Genomic DNA, 20,091 nt, shown 5'->3' on the forward strand with positions numbered 1-20,091 from the left:
ACGCCCACGAGACTTACTGAGTTAGAAACTTGGGGTAAGGGCTGGCAATCGGTGTGCCCAACCCTCCTGGTGGGTGGTTCCGATATCTGTTCAGGCTTGAGAACCTTTGTGCTCAGGACCTCCGGTTACCAAATCATGCCACTTACGGTGACCATTCTCAAATGATGACAGAAGGAAGAAGGATGAGGAAGACTTGAGCCTGGCCGGGCAATCCTTGGTTTCCTCACGAACCCTTGAGATCGGGTTAGATTTTGAACACCACTGGGACGTGCTAAGAGCTTCTTTGGAGCAGAGCAGTGCTCACATCAATAGTCCAGCAGACTGAGCACGGAGATGTCAGCAGACACATTTGAAAGTCTGGTGAGTAATAATGAAAGTACTCAGTTCTGGGACTCATACTATATTGTTGACAGGTCTGGGAATAGAGCCTCAACTTAAAATTACTTCAGATCTTTTCTCCAGGTCTGAAAACCAGAGGGACCGTGCCCACAATCCCCGCCGTTTCCCCGAGCAGCATGGCTGTGGCGAGTTTGTTGTTCAACCCCGGATGGCTCAGCAAATCCAACACCCTCTGCCTTGTACTATCGCCGCATGGATCTGCAGAGGCAGCCGTTCCTGCCCGGCGGCTTCGCCTTCTGCGAAGGACAACACAGAACCACTCTTTGAATTATTTGACATTGACATCAATCATAATTGGCTGACTCTGGTTGGTAGTGAGAGAACAAATGTTTCCAGGGATTATTAAACAACCACAAAAATCTGAGAGCACGGTTATCTGAACGTGGAACAGAAACAAGACAGTAACGAGTTCCAATGTTCTTTTTTTTTTTCTACACAGGATTCAAACGAACTCAGAGCAGCGAGATCAGAATACATCAGTCTGACCTGTTTTTACTCACAACACTTCTGACATCAAGTGCGTGGGTTTTTTTTTCACACCGACAACCAGTTCCCCAACTCTCCAGACACCAACTGGGTGGCCTACGATTCCATTCAAATGTGACACTAACTCCACAGGCTCTGAGGCTCGGTCCCTCAGGACTGCCCTGAGTTCAGACACCAGCCTCCTGGCTCCAGCCCAGAGTACCCATATTTCTGTCCAACTTGGCTACAAAGTAGGGGGTTTCCTACACTCCCCCCTCCATCCCCCCAGTTTCACATTCAGTAACTTGCTAGAACAGCTCACAGAACTCAGGAAGGCACTTTACTGGTACTGGTTCATTATTAATATAAAGCACTGGACTCAGAACGGTCAGATGGAAAAGATGCTTAGCATGAGGTGAGGGGGGTGAAGGCCAAGGGGCTCCCCGATCTTCTCCAGCCTGCCACCCTCCCAACACACCTCCATGTGTTCACCAACTCAGAAATTCTCCCCATTCTATCTTTTTTTTTTTTTTTCTTTTTGAGTCGGAGTCTCACTCTGTCACCCAGGCTGGAGTGCAGTGGCATGGTCTTGGCTCACTGCAACCTCTGCTTCCCGGGTTCAAGCGATAATCCTGCCTCAGCCTCCTGAGCAGCTGGGATTACAAGGGTCTGCCACCATGTCTGGCTAATTTTTGTACCTTTAGTAGAGATGGGGTTTCACCATGTTGACCAGGCTGGTCTCAAATTCCTGACCTCCAGTGATCCACCCACCTTGGCCTCCCAGTGCTGGGATTACAGGCGTGAGCCACAGTGCCTGGCTCACATTCTGTCGTTTGGGGTTTTTTTTTTTTGTTTATTTTTTTGAGGATTCATTACAGAGGCATGATTGATTAATCACTGGCCATTGGTGATTAACTCAATCTCCAGCCCCTCTCCCCTCCCCAAAGGTCAGAGGTCTGAGCCGAAAGTTCTGACTAATTCCAGCTCCCAGCTCCCATCCTGAAGCTGCCCAGTCCTCCCATTGACATCCAAAAAACACTCATCCTTCTGGAGATCCCAAGGGTTTTAGAAGCTCTGGACCAGAAAACAGGACCAAAGACCAAGTATCCAGCCACAGCACCATCCACCTCTGAGGGCATGTGCTCTGGCCTTACTACGACAGCGGTGGTGGTGAGTCTGATACAGGCAGGATGACACACGCTTTATCTGGAACCCCTGGCCTTGGACAAAATTTGCCTTCTGTAGCAGGTAAGTCCATGGAGCTAAGTCCAGGTCCACCTGCCATTGCAATTATGGCAGGGAATATTACAGAGGTAGCTGACGATTATGCCTAACTTTGGATTTTGGGTACCCTTCTGTTCCCCCTCTTCCTGCTCCGCTGACACTCACACCTGCAAAGGCAGTGGCACAGAAGCTGAAGTCAGGGCTCAGGACCCGATCTGTAGCCTGGCCCATGAGCAGGATCTGTTTTGAAGGCTCTACCAGCAGCTGTGTCCCAAGACAACTGGCAAGACACCGTCCCACTCCACAGTGGCTTCCTCCCCGTGGCGTCATCTCCCTTCCAAAGAGGGAGGAATTTGGACTATTACCCATGAACGATAGCAGGCTAAGAAGCAAATTATGATTAAGGAAAGATTAAAGGAAAAAAAAAAAAAAACAACAAACCACCCACACCTACTGGCTGTACCTTTCCTGCATGATTTTTGCCACCTCATGGAAAGCGGGCCAATTGATATCTGCATGGGTGTTTTAAATATCAGGAGATCAGGAGATTTGCTCCTGACATCTTTTTTTTTTCAAAGTGCAACTGAAAATAGCACTTTTCACAACAATTAACTGTTAACTGGCTCCAAAGAAGGCCTGCTTTTTAGACATTTGGAAGGAATAAAAGGCATCTTCTCAGATGCTGGCCTTTGCAGAGGCAAGGTCAGTGGTGCTGGGAGGTGACTCCCTGCATTTCCGTATGTCCGTTTCTTAAGTCGCACTATTACTTCCCTTGAGTAAGAGACGTAATATTGAGTAATATTTATTGAGCTGTGCGTGAGAGACTGTTCTAGGCTCTGGGAAAAGAGAGAAGAAAAGAAAAAAAAATGGTTGCTTTCATAGACACCACACACGAATAAGCACATAGGGAGTCGGTCAGGCGGTGACCCGTGCGGTGGAGAGAACGCAGCCGGCGGGACGCGGCGGGGTCGAGGTTAAACCGAGGCAGTGGGGAGGCCCCCAGAGAAAGACGCGAGTTTCTGGGGTGCTCCCTCCAGCCAGCAGTTAATTTCAATTTTGCCGGGCGCGGTGGCTCACGCCTGTAATCCCAGCTACTCGGGAGGCTGAAGCGGGAGGATAGGTTGAGCCTGGGGAGGTCGAGGCTGCAGTGAGCTATGATCGCACCACAGCACTCCAGCCTGGGCGAGAGTGAGATCCTGTCTCAAAACACACACCCAAACCAACACAAACAAAAAAAAAAAAAGAAAAAGAAAAAATTAAACAATTTCAGTTTGTTCAATTTGAGTCAGCTGGTGATTTGAGCCTGTCCCCAGTGCCCGTAGGACATAAAAGTAAAAATGGGATGGAATTCCCCCAAGTCCCGTCCTTTGGGAAGGATGGCTCGGAGCAACCTGAAGGCGCAAAAGGAGTTGGTTTGTTCCCCGACCAGTTTTCCCCTGCTCCATGGAGTCCGCAAAGGCAGGCGGCAGCTCCGAGGCCGGCAAGTTCTGCGTCTGGGGGGCTGCGGGCCGCCCCTGCGGGACCGGGGGGAACTGGGCAGGACAGGGCGGCCCGGCCCACGCCCCGGCTTCCCCCTGCAGCCCGAGGGCACCCGGAGCTCACGGCTGGCGCCGCCCCGCGCTTCCTGCCTCGCCGCGGATCCTCCTCCGCGCCGTGACGCGCCAGGCTTTGACCAAATATGTCCCTTTCCCCTCCCTCGCCCGCCCCGCCGCCCGCAGGCGCCCCGAGCCGCGGGGCTGCCGCCTGGACGTCGTCCTGTTTGGGTGTTGCGGGCCAGCCCCGCGGGGAGCGCCCCCGGCGCGATGCCCTTCAGGAAAGGTAGGAGTCCCGGTAACGCGGCCCACGCCCCCAGCGCGCGCGGGGACCTGCACGGCCGCCTGTGGGTACCCAAGCCTTGGGTCCTCGCCAGGCGCGGAAGCGCTGTGCACCCGGGCTGCGGCGGTGCCGGCTGGGGCCGAGCGAGACGCGCGCCACCTTGTTCCCTCCGCCCTGCGCTGCGCCCCGGCCCCGCATGCCCCTCCAGATCCTCCCTGTCTCCTCCGGCCCCGCGTGTCCCCTCCGGCCCCGCGCGTCCCCCTCCGGCCTCGCGTCTCCTCTCTGGCCCCGCATCTCCTCTCTGGCCTCGCGTCTCCTCTGCAGCCCCGCATTGTCCCTCCAGACCCACGCTGTCTCCTCCAGACCCGCGCGTCCCTTCTGGCGACTCCGCGGCCGCCACCACGTGCCCGAGCCGGGAGCGGCACTTGCAGCGAATTCCCGCTTCCCGCTGCGCTCCAGCCCCGGGCCGCGGATAGACCAGGGCCCCGGACCCGGAGAGACCCGGAGGGCGGCGGGATCCGGGATCCTGGGGGCGGGCGCGGTGCGCTCGGGGGCACGGAGAGGGACAGCGCGGCGCGGGAGGAAGGCAGCTCGGGCCTGAGTCCCGCCTCTGCCCCTCTCGCCCTCTGACCCCGGGGAAGTCATTTCAGCGCCCAGCCTCAGTTGCCTCCTGGGCAAAACCGGCGCTTGGATAGGGACGGCCGCGTGAGGATGGGAGCAGTCCCTAGAAAAGCAAACCCCGGCCAGCTGATGAGCGCGGCCCGCCCCCTCCTGCAGGGGCTACCCTCTGCCTTCTCCGCCCTGCGTGCCAGGACTGCCAGAAAGGCCCAGCTACCTCATGTTCCCTGCCCGCGCCGGGGGGCTCCCAGCGCACTGGACCCCGGTTTACAGGCCGGGTGGTTGGAGGCCCAGCACGGCCCAGAGCCCAGGGCCACTCTCAGCTCAAAGCCCCGGGAGAGAAGTGGGAGCTGCAGAAGTGTGGGGAGGGGGGCCTCGATTTGACTTTCAAATCAGAGTTGTGTGATTCCTGCGGACGGGGTGGGTGGGGGTGCGGGGGTGGGCCGGTGGGGTCGGGTGGGGCGTTGGGAGCCTGGCCTCTCCGGGCACTGGGCCTGTGCCGTGCCGTCTCTCCCTCGCCCCACTCACCCTCCTGCCTCTCTTCTCTCATAACTCAGAGGCACGGCCAGCTTGGTGCTACCGTTGCCTGGAGGTTGTACTGGACTTGTTTTTCAAACAGAGGGTGCCTAGGTATCAGCGTGGGCTCCTGGCGGTGAAGGGGGTGGCTGCTGACTCTCCTGTCCCGTTGGGGTAGGGAGATGGGGGAGGGTGGCCAGAAGGAAGGTGACAGCCAGCAAGCAGGGGCTCTGCCACTCCTCCGTCAGCTGGGCACGTTTAGTCCCACGCCCACTGTCCTCGGTGTCTCCATTAATCCAGGCATGATGCGGCCACCTTGACACTCTGGGTTCTCTGGAGGCTCTCAGAGTTCTCCGCCCCCCGACTCCCCCCCGCCCCCACTCATTGACTGCAGGGGACAGTCATTTATCTCTGACTTCATCACTTCTGCCCACTTTTGTAGATGTGGGCTCTGGTTGGGAAACTCTTAAAAGGGACAGAATTCTGTTTGACTTGTTAGGGCGCTCAGAAGGGTGCCTTATGCGGCAAGGTATTACACAGCCAAGCTGCTAATGTATTGTTTGCATGCGAAGATTTTGCTTTATGACAACGTATTTTAGTGCATTATTAGAGCACACGGGACAAAACATTTGCAAACTGCCAACCACGGTAAGCTTTGGTTTTGTTGGTTATTGTTGTTATTGTTTAATCTGAAGAGACCTTGCTGCATGAAGAGGAAAATGTTGTCCTTCCATTTGGCAGATGCTCCTTCCGGGGGTCCCAGGGTATAAGAAACAGTCTTGCTTGGCATAAGTGCTGTCTGCATTGTCCAGACGCGCTGGTGTGAGCCAGGGCACAGGCTCTTGGAGGCTTTACCTAGGCAGAGCTTCCCCAGTTGCAGATGGGAGCTCTCACTTAGAAGTAAACACAGCAAGTAGGAACTGCAGGGAGCCAGGCCGTTGCTGGATTTGGTGCTGAGCCGTGGTCTGAAGCTGCCTGGAGGAGACAAGGTCCTCCTGTGAGGGACAGCACGGCACCTCAACCCTGCACTGTTGGCAGGTGCAGGAGATGCCAGTGCAGCTACTCTTCTGTATTTTTTGATCTTCGAGCCATCTGAATGTGTTAACTCTTCAGAAAAGTAATTTAAAAATTGGGAAATGAAAAGACTTTGCTGCCGTCCTCCCGAAACCAAGAGAAGCCATCTGGAGAAGGCATCCTTTGCGGCTAGAAGCCGAACAGGGACAGCTGCGGATTCCCTCCCCAGGATGCACTTCTGCCTGTTGACAAGCTTCAGACTTTGGGATCAGCTCCGTCAGGGGCCTGGCGGGTACCAGACAAGTCAAGGAGTTTAATGATGGGGAGGTTTGGGTAGGAGATAGGAAAACCTTAAGGGATAGTGCAGAGCCCTGGGCATTAGCACCTCGAGGTTTAAAATGTCAAGCGGCAGAGCCAAAACTAGGGACAGCCTGACAGGGACTGCGGCCTCTGTCGGAGGGGGCAGGCAGTGTGTAGCCTGCAGAGAGGGAGCTGGAGAATCCCCACCTAGACCTCACTCCTTCCTCTCTCTGGTGTCTCGGCTTTGGCAGCCAGAGGGCCGGGGAGCCTGATGGAGTGGTCCATACAGGGGAGTCTGATGGGGCGGTCCATACAGGGGAGCCTGCTGGGACACAGAGCTGGGTGAGTTTCCCTTTTGGAGGAGAGAGGGTCTTCAGGGCACAACAGAGAAGCAACCAAGGGTCTTAGGTGCTGGGCCTGTCCCTCACTTACGGGAGGAACTAGCGGACAGCTACTGAATGTAGTTACGCGAAAGGTGACTGGTTGCATGCCACGTCATTCATTCATTCTCTAGACTGGGCACTTGCTATGCACCAGGACACGCCAGATACCAGCTGAACAGAAAGACATGGCATCTCCTCCCAGGAGCCCACCTTCTGTGCTCTCCAGCAAGTGCCAGGGAGGGGAGTCAGAAGTGCCAGTGCAGAGTGGCTCTCAGTAGGAGGCCCCACCTGAGGAGGCTGAACTCCGCATTGAGGAGGTGTGGCACTGGTTGACCTCCTGGACTGTCACACAGGCTGTGGTAGCATTGGTGCCATGGTGCTGGCTCGAACGGAGCCAGAGGGACTTAGACCTCATATTCCACCTGTCCAACATGGACTGCAGTGTATGGCACATGGCAGGCAGGAACCGTATCAGGTGGGTGATGGCTGCATCTGGGTCGTGTCCCTATGCTCAGCGCGAGGCTGAAGCAGCAGCTGGCAGTGGCAGTCGCGGCCCAGGTTGGGGAAGGATGCCGCAAGCATTGCGTTCAGGGCTCACAGCTCTTCCTGTGGGTCTCCAGGGTGATGGTGGTTAGAGTGGGAGGAAGGTCTGCGTCTTTGGCCAATCTGTCTAGACGAAGGAGAAGTTACTATCTTGATGTGAAACATAAAAGCAATTCATGAGAAGAAAAGGAGGCAGGAAGCACTTCAGCTGGACATGGAGAGGAAAGTCATGCATATCATGACTAACTTTGGGAACCACAATGGAGGTACGCTGGGGCAGTTCTTCCTGTGCAAGAACTTCTCTCCTTAAAAATCAAATAGATGGGCCGGCGTGGTGGCTCATGCCTGTAATCCCAGCACTTTGGGAGGCCGAGGTGGGAGGATCACTTAAGGCCAGGAATTGGAGACCAGCCTAGACAACATAATGAGACCTTCTCTCTACCAAAAAAATCAAAAATCAGCTGGGGGTGGTGGCGTGAACTTGTAGTCCCAGCTACTCTGGAGACTGACGTGGGAGGATCGCTTGAGCCCAGGAGTTCAAGGCTGCAGTGAGCTATGATTGCACCACTGCACTCCAGCCTGGGTGACAGAGCAAGACCCTGTCTCTCTAAAGAGAAATAAATAAATAAGATAGATGGTATAGACGGTGACTCATCTCAGGTGATGGAGGCGTGGCTCTGCTAAGAGACTGTAGTCTTGAGCAAATTGTTGAGGTCCTTCTCAAGTCTAGAATCCTATAAAAATGTCTTCAGACAGCAGTGTTCCAAGGATTCTTGCACATTCCACCTTCAGAGGGGCAAGGGAATAGCAGGTGAAAGTTCTAATAATAAATAACAATAAGGCCGGGTGCGGTGGCTCATGCCTGTAATCCCAACATTTGGGAGGCCGAGGCAGGTGGATCACCTGAGGTCAGGAGTTCGAGACCAGCCTGGCCAAACATGGTGAAACCCCATCTCTACTAAAAATACAAAAATTAGCCACAGATGGTGGTGGCCGCCTGTAATTCTAGCTACTTGGGGGGCTGAGGCAGGAGAATCACTTGAACCCAGTGGCAGAGGTTGCAGTGAGCTGAGATTGCGCCACTGCACTCCAGCCTGGGTGACAGAGTGAGATTCCCTCTCAAAACAAACAAACAAACAAACAAACAAAACCAATAAGATATAAAATGCACTGTGTGGGATGTGAGGGCAATCTGGCTGTGACATCTGTCACCCCCGTGATTGCCAGGGTTGATTTGGCTGATCTAGCTGGCTAGGTGGGTGTCCCCTTCCTCCCTCACCACTCCATGTGCATCCCTCCTGAAGCTGTGTGCTTGGTCCAAGAGGACCACCATCCCCGATAGAGGAGGACCCGTCTTCGGTCAAGGGCATACGAGTAACTGTGCTCCTCTGCTAGAACCTCCAAACAAACTCTCAAAATGCACTGTGTGACCTTACTAGAATATCCTCCAGTTCCATCCCAAGGATTTCACTCTTTTTTATGGCTGAGTAGTATTCCATGGTGTATACGCACATTTTCTGTATCCATTCATCTGTTGTTGGACACCTAGGTTGATTCCATGTCTTGGCTGTTGTGAATAGTGCTGCAATAACATGGGGTGTGGATGTCTCTTCACACCTTTTAAGTTCATGCCTTTTCTGTCCCCTTTTCCACTGATTCTATGCACATAGCAGCTCTTGCAGGTATATCCTGTCCCATAACTAGACCAGAACACTCATTCGTTCTCAGAATGCTTTTTGCATGGTAACTTGGTGAGCTATTTGAGTTACGGTCTATACCTCATGCTTATATTGGACCTGGTGGTAGCAAGTGTTTCATAAATTCTTCTACTTGGTTAATCTGTCATTTTCTTTTGGAATGAATAGTTGCAGAGCCACATTAAGATCCTTATAGGCCAGGCGTGGTGGCTCATGCCTGTAACCCAGCACATTGGGAGGCTGAGTGAGGTCAGAGGATTATTTCAGGCCAGGCGTTCGAGACCAGCCTGACCAACATGGCGAAGTCCTGTCTCTACTAAAAATACAAAAATTAACTGGGCGTGGTGGCGGGCACCTGTAATCCCAGCTACTCAGGAGACTGAGGCACAAGAATCACTGGAACCTGGGAGGCGGAGGTTGCGTTGAGCTGAGATCGTGGCCACTGCACTCCAGCCTGGGCGACAGAGCGAGACTGTCTCGGAAATAATAATAATAATAAATCCTTATAAACCCTGAATGCTGAAAGATGATGGCCATCCCCCATGTGTAATTTAAAATAAAGACAATACCCAGCCATAAATGTAGGGAAGATGAATACATTCCTGAATTTCACTATGGTCATCATTTGGCTCCTTTTTAGAAATACCAAATATCAAGTTCTAAATACCACTGCCACCCAGGGCGGCAAGCATGGACACTGTCTGCACGCTGGTTAGTCCAGCCCCAGATCCAAAAATACCAAGGGCTCCTAAGTCCTCAGGACTGTAGATCTCCTCAATTCCCAAGCACGCATTGTATTTCTCTGCCCCTGCGAGTCTGTCCTTTAATTTCCCACGTCACTGGGAGTTCCCAGGGTGGGGCCTGCATCTTCATCTTGGTCCCAGCAGCCAGCACTGACACGGTGGTCTTCTTACTGCCTCAGCATTTGCTATGGACGCCTCTCGGGCTTGAAGCCCAATCACACTGTGTCCTCCTGTCCTTCGCAGTATTTGTACGTAGATGAAACTGGATAAAATGAACACGGGGAAGGGAACCACAAAGTCACAGGAGAAGCATGGGAAGGGTGGGGAGGACCCAGGCAATCAGAGCCTCAAGTCTTTTCATAACACCCGCCATCTCCTGGCCCTCAATATCATGGCTTTCTGAGCATCTGCACACGGAGACCATTTGCTTTGCTCCTTATGCAGGACTGTGGTCATGTCTACAGATCCTTTGCTGCAGGGGACAGTTCCGGAAGCTGCTCAAGCAGGAAGGCACAGGCGGTAGGAATCATGCCGCAGGCTGCATGATTGGGCGCTTCGTGGAAGCCACTTAGAGCACTTGGCCTCAGCTTACCCATCTGTCAAAGAAGAGGGTGAGCTAAGATTCTCTCCAGTTGGAGATCTGTGCTTCCTAATCGCTTGGATGCTTGTCACACACACTGAGTCTCCAGCCCCTCAGCCTTCCTGGCTAAGTCGACTGCAGGAAGCAAAAGGAATTCCGCCTGCACCTTTGTCCTTCAAAGACTTTGTCCTGGGCACGTGGCCAGGTATCTCCCTGCACCTCCAGGTCAGGCTGGCCACGTTTTCAGGCAAGTGGCAAATGAAGAGGCCATGACCTTGAATTCTCCAGGCGACGTGCTCCTTCGGCTTTGACTCCAGGACTGAAATTTATTGTCCAAAAAATGTCCGTGTTGGGATCTAAGCTCTTGAATGCACATTCTAGGTTCTCTCCTATTAAGACAGCTTGGGGCTGGGCACAGTGGCTCTCACCTGTAATTCCAGCACTTTGGGAGGCCAAGGCGGGTAGATCACTTGACATCAGGAGTTTGAGACCAGCCTGACCAACATGGTGAAACCCCATCTCTACTAAAAGTATGAAAAATTAGCTGGGTATGGTGGCAGGCACCTGTAATCCCAGCTACTCGGGAGGCTGAAGCAGGAGAATCACTTGAACCTGGGGGGCAGAGGTTGCAGCGAGCCGAGATGGTGCCACTGCACTCCGGCCCAGGCGACAGAGCCAAACTCCGTCTCAAAACAACAACAACAATAAAAAGCAAAAATTGCCTATCATTCATGACTGCAGAGGAAGAGTTCCAAGATTCCCAGCTGGGTGGCTGAGACGGTGGGCCAGGACAGCAGGGAGACAGACACAGGAAGGGAGCCCCGGTCTGTGGAACACCGTCCCACTCACTGTAGCTCCCTGCTGGCAGTGTGCATGACTCTTGGTGGTATCTTGTGTGGGGGTCTGAGCTAGGGGGCCTGGCCCCAGGAACGTCACAGGTTCTGGCTGGGACAGCCACAAGGTGTCTGAAGAGTGGAGGGTTTGGTCATCCTGGCGCTTCCGCAAGCAGCCTCTCCAGCTGTGGCTCCGGAAGGTGCTCTGACATGACAGTTCAAAAGCACACTTCCCCCTGGCCTAGGCTTCAACACTCACTTGTCAGAAAGTGAGGTCCTGTATGCCCCAGTCCTCAGCCAGAGGAGCAGGAAGCAGATTTCCCAGAGGCCGTGGCCCCTTGCATTGGTGAGGACACTGGAGTGCTACCTCTGTTTGAGGGGTGACTGACAACTGTGCTTTCTTAGGGTGGAGTTGGTCTGGTGTCGTGACGGTCTGCTTGAGATACTGACCCCTGGCGATCAGATTCTGGAAGTCCCCTCCTGAGGCTGCTGAGGTCGTCCCCGAGGCTCGTCCGGCCATGGGAGTGGAGAAAGCTCCAATCAGGCAGGCAGGGGCGAGCAGGAAGTCGGGAGGGTACCCTCTCCCCTCCCCGAGAAGTGTGGACTTTCAAAAGGAAGCGAGAAAGAGGGAGGTCTTGCCTAGGCATGGGGTAGACCTGTTGGATGCAGGCGGACCTCAGGGAAAGCCGGTCCTCAGCACCATGGTGCTGTGACTGTCGGGCGGCAGGCGTTGGCTCACAGCCGTGGTGGGGACGCCTTGTTTCTCAGAAGGACAGAAACGCACTCCCGCAGCTCTTGTTCCTGGCTTCACGTTAGAATTAACTGGGGAGCTTAAAAAAAAACAAACAAACCTGATGCCCCAGAAATTCTGATTTGATAGTTTCTGCCTTGATGCTTAGACAAAAAATGTCCTGAAACAATACTTAACCTCAGACAATACTGTACATGCTGATGTTTTCTAGTCTGTTCCATTTCATTAAGAAAGATTCTGGTCTTATTCCAGTAAATTGATTTCAAGGCCACTAATGGGTGGTGACCCACACTTTTGAGACGCCTGTTCCGGGCATCAGCTCCCACTGCAGAGGCTGGGGAGCCGGACAGCTCCCTTCCCAAGCTCTGCAGTGGGAACTGATGCCTGGAACAGTTCCTGCAACCAGGCTCCAGTGTGAGTCACGTCCTGCGGCAAGTTCTGGGTGGTCCAAGTGAGGCAGAAGCCTTGCTGGGGGCTTTACCCGTCCACACTGCTGTGGAGCCTCTGACCCTCCATGGAGGCTTCCGGAGCCAGGCAGGGGGGGAGGTAGCGTCTGGTAGGAGGGTGGAAAGCATCACGATAACTAGCCACCCGCAAGGGCCAAATCTCTCTGGGACGTTTGCACAAGGAACATTCCGAACCCACGAATAAAGGAGGGCTGCAGATCTTGTAGCTGAGGAAATTCAGTAGAAAAGCAAGAAGTGTATGGCCAGGTGCAGTGGCACACACCTGCAGTCCCAGCTACTCGGGAGGCTGAGGTGGGAGGATCGCTTGAGCCCAGGAGAGCAAGACCGGCCTGGGCAACATAGTGAGATCCTGTCCCTACAAATAAAAAAATTAAAAACTTAGCTAGGTGTGGAGGCATGTGCCCGTAGTGCCAGCTACTTGGGAGGATGGGTGGGAGGATTGCCTGAGCCTGGGAAGTTGAGGCTGCAGTGAGCCTTCATCGTACCGCTGCACTCCAACCTGGGCAAAAGAATGAGACCTTGTCTTTAAAAAGAGAAAGAAGAGGCTGGGCACGGTGGCTCATGCTTGTAACCCCAGCACTTTGGGAGGCTGAGGTGGGCAGATCACCTGAGCTCAGGAGTTCGAGACCAGCCTGACCAACATGGTGAAACCCTGTCTCTACTAAAAATACAAACAATTAGCTGGGCGTGGTGGTGGGTGCCTGTAATCCCAGCTACTCGGGAGGCTGAGGCAGGAGAATTGCTTGAACTAGAAGGTGTTGAGCCGAGATCGTGCCACTGCACTCCAGCCTGTGTGACAGAGCGAGACTCTGTCTCAGAAAAAAAAAAAAAAACAAAGAAAAGAAGAAAGAAGAACAAAGAAAAGCAAGAAATGCAATTGAAAGGCCGATGGGCTGCCCTGTCCTGCGGGTGCCTACCCTCATCTGTGATGTCACTGAAGTCACTTCCATAAGCTCTTAAGTCCTTCAGCAGTACCCAGTAGGCCAGGGGCGGGTGTAAGTGCAGAGGCTGCGGCAGTGAACAAAACAGACAAACCCTGGCCGTGGAGCTTCCGTGTGAATGGGGTAAGCCTGCGTGGCTTTGTCCTTGGTAGATACTTTGAGTGGCTGGTAGGAGGTCATGGTGACCTCCCTGGGCTGGTGAGCAGTGAATGCTGCATGTGTCAATGGATGTGAATGCCAAGAAGAAAATAACTCAGGAAAGAGGAGGGAGAGGGGCTGGGGATGGTGGCTCATGCCTCTGATCCCAGCACTTTGGGAGGCCGAGGCTGGCGGATCACCTGGGGTCAGGAATTCGAGACCAGCCTGTACAACAGGGTGAAACCCCGTCTCTAGTGAAAATACAAAAATTAGCTGGGTGTGGAGGCAGGCGCCTGTAATCCCAGCTACTTAGGAGGCTGAGGCAGGAGAATTTTTTGAACCTGGGAGGTGAGGTTGCAGTGAGCCGAGATCGCGCCATTGCACTCCAGCCTGGGAGACAGAGCAAGCCTCCATCTAAAAAAAAAGAAGGCGAGTCAGGGACAGGGAGGGAGGATTGTGGTTGCACACAGGATGGTCACTCCAGGGGACATTTGGACCGAGGCTGAGGGGAGTGAGACAGCAGACAGTGCCATTGGCTCAGGAGTGTGTCCAAATGGGGAGGTGCGAGGCAAAGGTCCGGTGGCCAGAGCGGCTGAGTGCGGGAGGAACCTGCAGGCCAGCACTGCTGCTGCAGGATAAGGGTGGAAGCCAGGTGGATGCAGGCTTAGGAAGGGAGTGGCGGCTCAGCAGGTCCTCATCTGCCATGGTAGGGCCTTGTTTGGCCTCTCACCTGGAGACCCAAAGGCCTGGGAGGGTTTTGGTGGAGGTGCGGGCTGAATTAATTTTTTTTTTTTTTTTTGAGACAGGGTCCTGCTCTGTTGCCCAGGCTGGAGTGCAGTGGCACGTTCCTGGCTCACTGCAACCTCTGCCTCTCGAGTTCAAGTGATCCTCCTGCCTCAGCCTCCCGGGCAGCTGGGATTACAGGTGCACGCTACCATGCCCAGCTAATTTTTTTGTATTTTTAGTAGAGACGGAATTTCACCATGTTGGTCAGGCTGGTCTTGAACTCCTGAGCTCAAGTGATTTGCCCACCTCGGCCTCCCAAAGTGCTGGGATTACAGGCACAAGCCACCGTGCCTGGTGGGCTGAATTAACGTGATACCATCAAATGTCTCCACCACGTGTGGCTGCTCTCCTGCGAGCAGATTGTGGGGTGGTGGGGGAGGCAGGGAGACCAGGTGGGAGTCTCTGGGCCTGCTGCAGGTGGCTGGGATCAGGGTGGTGTTGGGGGTGGCTGGATTCTGAATATATTTAGGAGGCAGAGGCGGCGGGATTAGATGGATTTGCTGTAGGGTGAGAGAGAGTGAATCATGGGTGGCTTCCCCCAGCTGCCTTCTGTCTGATCTGGGGAGACGCTGGGAGCGAGGTGGCCAAGGTGGTCGAGGCCTGGGTTGTAGTGAGCTACGGAGAGCCCGCACTGCCACAGCAGCTGCACCTCCTCCAGGCCCCGTCTTTGGTAGAGGCTGTGAGTGGCCCATAGGAGGTCACGGTGACCTCCCTGAGCAGCTCTGTTTCTGTCCATGGTTCAAAAGGATGGGACCCAGTAAGCAGCCTTCCAGAAAAGTCCACTATGCCCCGGGTCAGTCATCAGACAAAGCCCTTTCAAGAAGAAAATGACTTGGACAATGGGGGCTGATGCTCATCCCCACCGGCAAAGAATTCCGAAAAGTTCTGAGGGGTTTACTCCGGGCACTGAGCATGCTCTCTTCCAAGCTGGGAGAAAAGCACTTACGAGTTTTTTCACTCTCCCAGTGTTTTCACGTAAATACTACACAATTGCCAACCAAGTGTCTGTCTTTCCCTCCGTTTCCATAAATGTCAAGGGCTCCATTGTAAGGGGGAAGCATGAACCCGCACTCCAGGAAGGCTTCCTGAACAGACTCCACCCAGGCACCTGCTGACCGGGTTCGCTTCCAAATCAGAGTACCGGCTCTTCCTGGTTTGTCCAGATTTCCCTGGTTTTAACCTTGACAGTCAGGTCACCCCTACCTCCAGCTAACCCTCATGCCAGAAGCTTGTTGAAAGTTAGATGGCCTCATTTTAGAAAAATAGATTTTAAAACCTCATTCGTGTTTGAACACAAAAAGAAAGAATGAGAAAGTAGGCTTTAGGGCTCTGGGCTACTGGCTTGAAACTTTGGAAGATATTTTTCTTTCTTAAAATGTTTTTATGTTTAGGAGATACTAGTGCAGATTTTCTCCATGCATATAGTGAACATCCTACCCAATAGGCAGTTTTTCAACCCTCAGCCCCCTACAATCCTCCCACCTTTTGGAGTCTCCAGTGTCTATTATTCCATCCTGTGTGTCCGTGTGTTACCTATTGTTTAGCTCCCAACGAAGAGATATTATATATATGTACATATATACATGCATGTATGTGTGTGTATTTTTAGAGACAGGATTGTGATCTGTCTCCCAGGCTGGAGTGCAGTGGCACGATCATGGCTCACTGCAACCTCCACCTCCCAGGCTCAAGCAATCCTCTTGCTTCAGCATCCTGAGTAGTTGGGACCACAGGTGTGTGCCACCACAGTCTGCTTTTTTTTTTTTTTTTTTTAACTTTTTGTAGAGACAAAGTCTCCTTGTGTGGCCCAGGTTGGTGTCCAACTCTTGGGCTCAAATGATCCTCCCACCTTGGCCTCCCAAAGTGCTGGGATTATAGGCATGTGTCACCATGCCCAGCCTCCAAAGAAAAGCAAATTCTCTTTTTATTTAATTAAAGTTAATTAATTAATTTTTATTTATCTTTTTTGAGATGGTGTCTTGCTCTGCTGCCCAGGCTGTAGTGCAGTGGCACAATCTCGGCTCACTGCAACCTCTGCCTCCCAGATTTTAAGTGATTCTCCTGCCTCAACCATCATGCCCAGCTAATTTTTGTATTTTTAGTAGAGATGGGGTTTTGCCATGTTGGCCCGTCTGATCTTGAACCCCTGACCTCGTGATTCGCCCACCTTGGCCTCCCTAAGTCCGGGATTAGAGTTGTGAGCCACCGTGCATGGCTCAAATTCTCTTTTTAAAGTATCCGAGCTGGGTGTGGTGACTCATGCCGGTAATCCCAGCACTTTGGGAGGCTGAGGCAGGTGGATCACCTGAGTACAGAAGTTCAAGGCCAGCCTGGGCAACATGGCAAAACCTCTTCTCTACTAAAAATACAAAAATTAGCCGGGCGTGGTGGCAGGCACCTGTAATCCCAGCTACTCGGGAGGCTGAGGCAGGAGAATCGCTTGATCCTAAGAAGTAGAGGTTGCAGTGAGCCAAGATTGTGCCACTGCACTCTAGCCTGGGCCACAGAGTGAGACTCTGTCTGAAAAGAATAAAAATAAATGATAAAAAATTTTAAAAAGCAATTCTGCCAGACTTATTAGAAAATGGAAACAAGGATTTTCTCATCAACTTGCTGCCTCATAATAACAGCAAAGGAATCTGAATCTGTAAATAGCTGTGTTTTCTTGTGAAAACATTCTAGAAGTTGAATGTCATCCGTTTATAAGAAATGAGTCAGCATGTGGTCCCCCAAGAATCCCGTCTGCTGTTGTCACAGCATTTCCCGGGTCCTGTTTATAAATGGGGTATGACAAAGGGAAGCCACTTCAGGCTGAAATCATCTTTTGTTCAAATCCTGGATTATAGAAAGGCTTTTTCATTGTGACTTCAGTGAAGCGGAAGGTTATGTTATCATGACTGTTTTATAGGAAATCGATTTCTCAACCTTATAAAACTTTGGAAACTTCATTATTTTGAATGAGTAACATGTAACACACGGCATAACAGTAAATCCTAATCCACGATACGGAAAAACTGACTTGACTGAGTAAGCAGGCAGTCCATTGTTTCTCTGTGGCTGTGTTCTTTTCTCTGGCTTCTGTGAGCAATAACTGAATGACTGGTAAAGCCTTTTAAAAGTCAGGCAGTGTGTAACAAAAGGAAATAAAGAAATTTCACCTCTTTAGTGATCAGGAAAATGCAGATTGAGACCAAAATGAAGACACGTTTCACTTTGTATGCCGGGTAGAAATGAGGAAGTCTGATGGCTTTCAGCGGCGACAGAACGTGGACCACAAAAGCCCCTCACACATTGCTGGTGGGCCTATAAGTGGTACAAATGCCTTGGAGGCAGTTTGGTCTTTTGTTTGGTGTAAAGTTGAAATTCATATACTTTGGCTAGGTGCGGTAGCTCACGCCTGTAATCCCAGCACTTTGGGAGGCTGAGGCAGGTGGATCACCTGAGGTCAGGAGTTCAAGAGCAGCCTGGTCAACATGGTGAAACCCCATCTCTACTAAAAATACAAAAAATTAGCCGGGCATGATGACACACACCTGTAGTCCCAGCTACTCTGGAGGCTGGGGCAAGAGAATTGCTTGAACCTGGGAGGTGGAGGCTGCAGTGAGTTGAAATCGCAGCGCCACTGTACTCCAGCCTGGGCGACAGAGCAAGACTCCATCTCAAAAAAAAAAAAAAAAAAAAAAAAAAAGACATTCCCCTACTCTGAAACCAGCAGTACCACTCCTAGTACTGCTGATGCTCACACAGTCATGTTCATAGCAGCACTCTCATAGAAAAACCTTTACATAGCACAAATGCACTTTGACAGGATGATAAATTATTCTTAGTATATTCACACAAGGCAATATTATAAATAAACTACACCCAAAAGACAGCAACTCTCAATATTGTTGATGACTATGAAAAAATCCCCAAACAGGCCAGGCGCAGTGGCTCTTGCTTGTAATCTCAGCACTTTGAGAGACGGAGGTGGGCAGATCACTTGAGGTTAAGAGTTCGAGATCAGCCTGCCCAACATGGTGAAACCCTGTTTCTACCGGAAACACAAAAATTAGCCGGGTGTGGTGGCAGGCACCTGTAATCCCAGCTACTTGGGAGGCTAGGCAGGAGAATCGCTTGAACCTGGGAGGCGGAGGTTGCAGTGAGCCGAGATCGTGCCACTGCACTCCAGCCTGGGTAACAGAGCGAGACTTTGTCTCAATTAAAAAAAAAAAAAAAAAAAAAGAATGAAAGGAAAAGAAGCTCCAGACGTGGTGGCTCACACCTGTAATCCCAGCCCTTTGGGAGGCCAAGGCAGGTGGATTACCTGAGATCAGGAGTTTGAGACCAGCCTGACCAACATGGAGAAACCCGTTTCTACTAAAAATACAAAAAAATTAGCTGGGTGTGGTGGTGCATGCCTCTAATCCCAGCTACCTGGGAGGCTGAGACAGGAGAATTGCTTGAACCCGGGAGGAGGAGGTTGCGGTGAGCCAAGATTACACCGTTGCACTCCAGCCTGGGCAACAAAAGTAAAACTCCATCTGGAAAAAACAAAACAAAACAAAACAAAACAGCAACAACAACAAAAAAATCAAAATCATTACATATGGTAAGGTACTTTTTATTTTTATTTTTTTTGAAACAGGGTCTTGCATTGTCACCAAAGTGATCCCCCCACCTCAGCCTCCTCAGTTGCTTGTGACTTCAGGTGTGTGCCACCATGCCTGGCTAATTTTTTCTTTTTTTTTTTAATAGAGACAAGGTCTGCCATCTTGCCCAGGCTGGTCTTGAACTCCTAGACTTAAGCAATCCTCCTGCCTCAGCCTCTCAGAGTGCTGGGATTACAGGCATAAGCCACCATGCCCAGCCTACGATACCTTTTAAAATAAAATTAAAACAACTGAAACTCTAACAATGCTTTTTAGGATATATACATAATAAAACTATACATTTTTACAAGATTCAGGATAATGGTTACTTCCATTTGAAGGCAGGCAGAAGCAGAGGATGGGGGGAACATACAAATACATGTCACTTAATGTCAGTAATTGAGATGTCAACTGGCTGATGAAGTCATAGTTGTCTGTTATATGAAACAAGCAAATACAAAAGAGGGCCATTCAGGCAACAGTGATGAGAGCCTGAGATGAAGCGAGGACTGTGATTGCTCCAACATCCTCTCTACTGGAGGTCCAGAAAGCAAGAAAGAATGAAGAGTTTCCCTTTTGACTTGTTACAAGATCAGCAGCTTCCTGGGCGCGGTGGCTCACACCTGTAATCCCAGCACTTTGGGAGGGTGAGGCAGGCAGATCACCTCAAGTCAGGAGTTCCAGACCAGCCTGGCAAACATGGTGAAAACCCTGTATACTAAGAATCTGAAAAAATTAGCTGGGCGTGGTGGCACGCACCTGTAATCCCAGCTATTCAGGAGGCTGAGGCAGGAGAATTGCTTGAACCCGGGAGGTGAAGGCTGCAGTGAGGTGAGATCCTGCCATTGCATTCCAGCCTGGACGACAAGAGCAAGACTCCGTCTCAAAAAAAAAAAAAAAAAAAAAAGGAGGATGAAGCAAATACGGTAAAATGTTAATACTTGGTGAATCTGGGTGAAGATATATGGAGAGATTCTTTGTACTACTTAAAAATTTTCTAAATTTGAAATTGTGTCAAAATGAGAAGTTAAAAGAGAAACAACAGGTCATTTCTCCAGTCATCTCCTAACCCTGATTCATTTGGCCTCTTTTTTAACTTCTTTATTATTTTTTTTTATTTTTTTGAGACTGAGTTTCACTCTTGTAGCCCAGGCTGGAGTGCAATGGTGCAACCTCCGCTTCTCGGGTTCAAGCAATTCTCCTGCCTCAGCCTCCCGAATAGCTGGGACTACAGGCGCCTGCCGCCA

At 51.6% G+C, this 20,091-nt stretch overlaps 1 protein-coding gene across 2 annotated transcripts in view; it reads left to right on the forward strand.

The window, feature by feature from the left end:
• Nucleotides 1-3,694: 3,694 nt before the first annotated feature.
• The window catches only part of PFKFB3 (6-phosphofructo-2-kinase/fructose-2,6-biphosphatase 3), an 88,050-nt gene continuing 71,653 nt past the window's right edge, over nucleotides 3,695-20,091 (forward strand). The window contains exon 1 of one of the 2 annotated variants that reach the window (XM_025395722.1): nucleotides 3,695-3,906. In XM_025395722.1, coding sequence (XP_025251507.1) covers nucleotides 3,891-3,906 — 16 coding nt within the window. In that variant the 5' untranslated portion in view covers nucleotides 3,695-3,890. Of the gene's footprint in view, nucleotides 3,907-5,088; nucleotides 5,338-20,091 lie in introns of those variants that run through there. The other variant, XM_025395718.1, reaches the window with a different exon arrangement.

Source organism: Theropithecus gelada, chromosome 9, assembly GCF_003255815.1.
Source record: "Theropithecus gelada isolate Dixy chromosome 9, Tgel_1.0, whole genome shotgun sequence".
Classification (NCBI taxonomy): domain Eukaryota; kingdom Metazoa; phylum Chordata; class Mammalia; order Primates; family Cercopithecidae; genus Theropithecus; species Theropithecus gelada.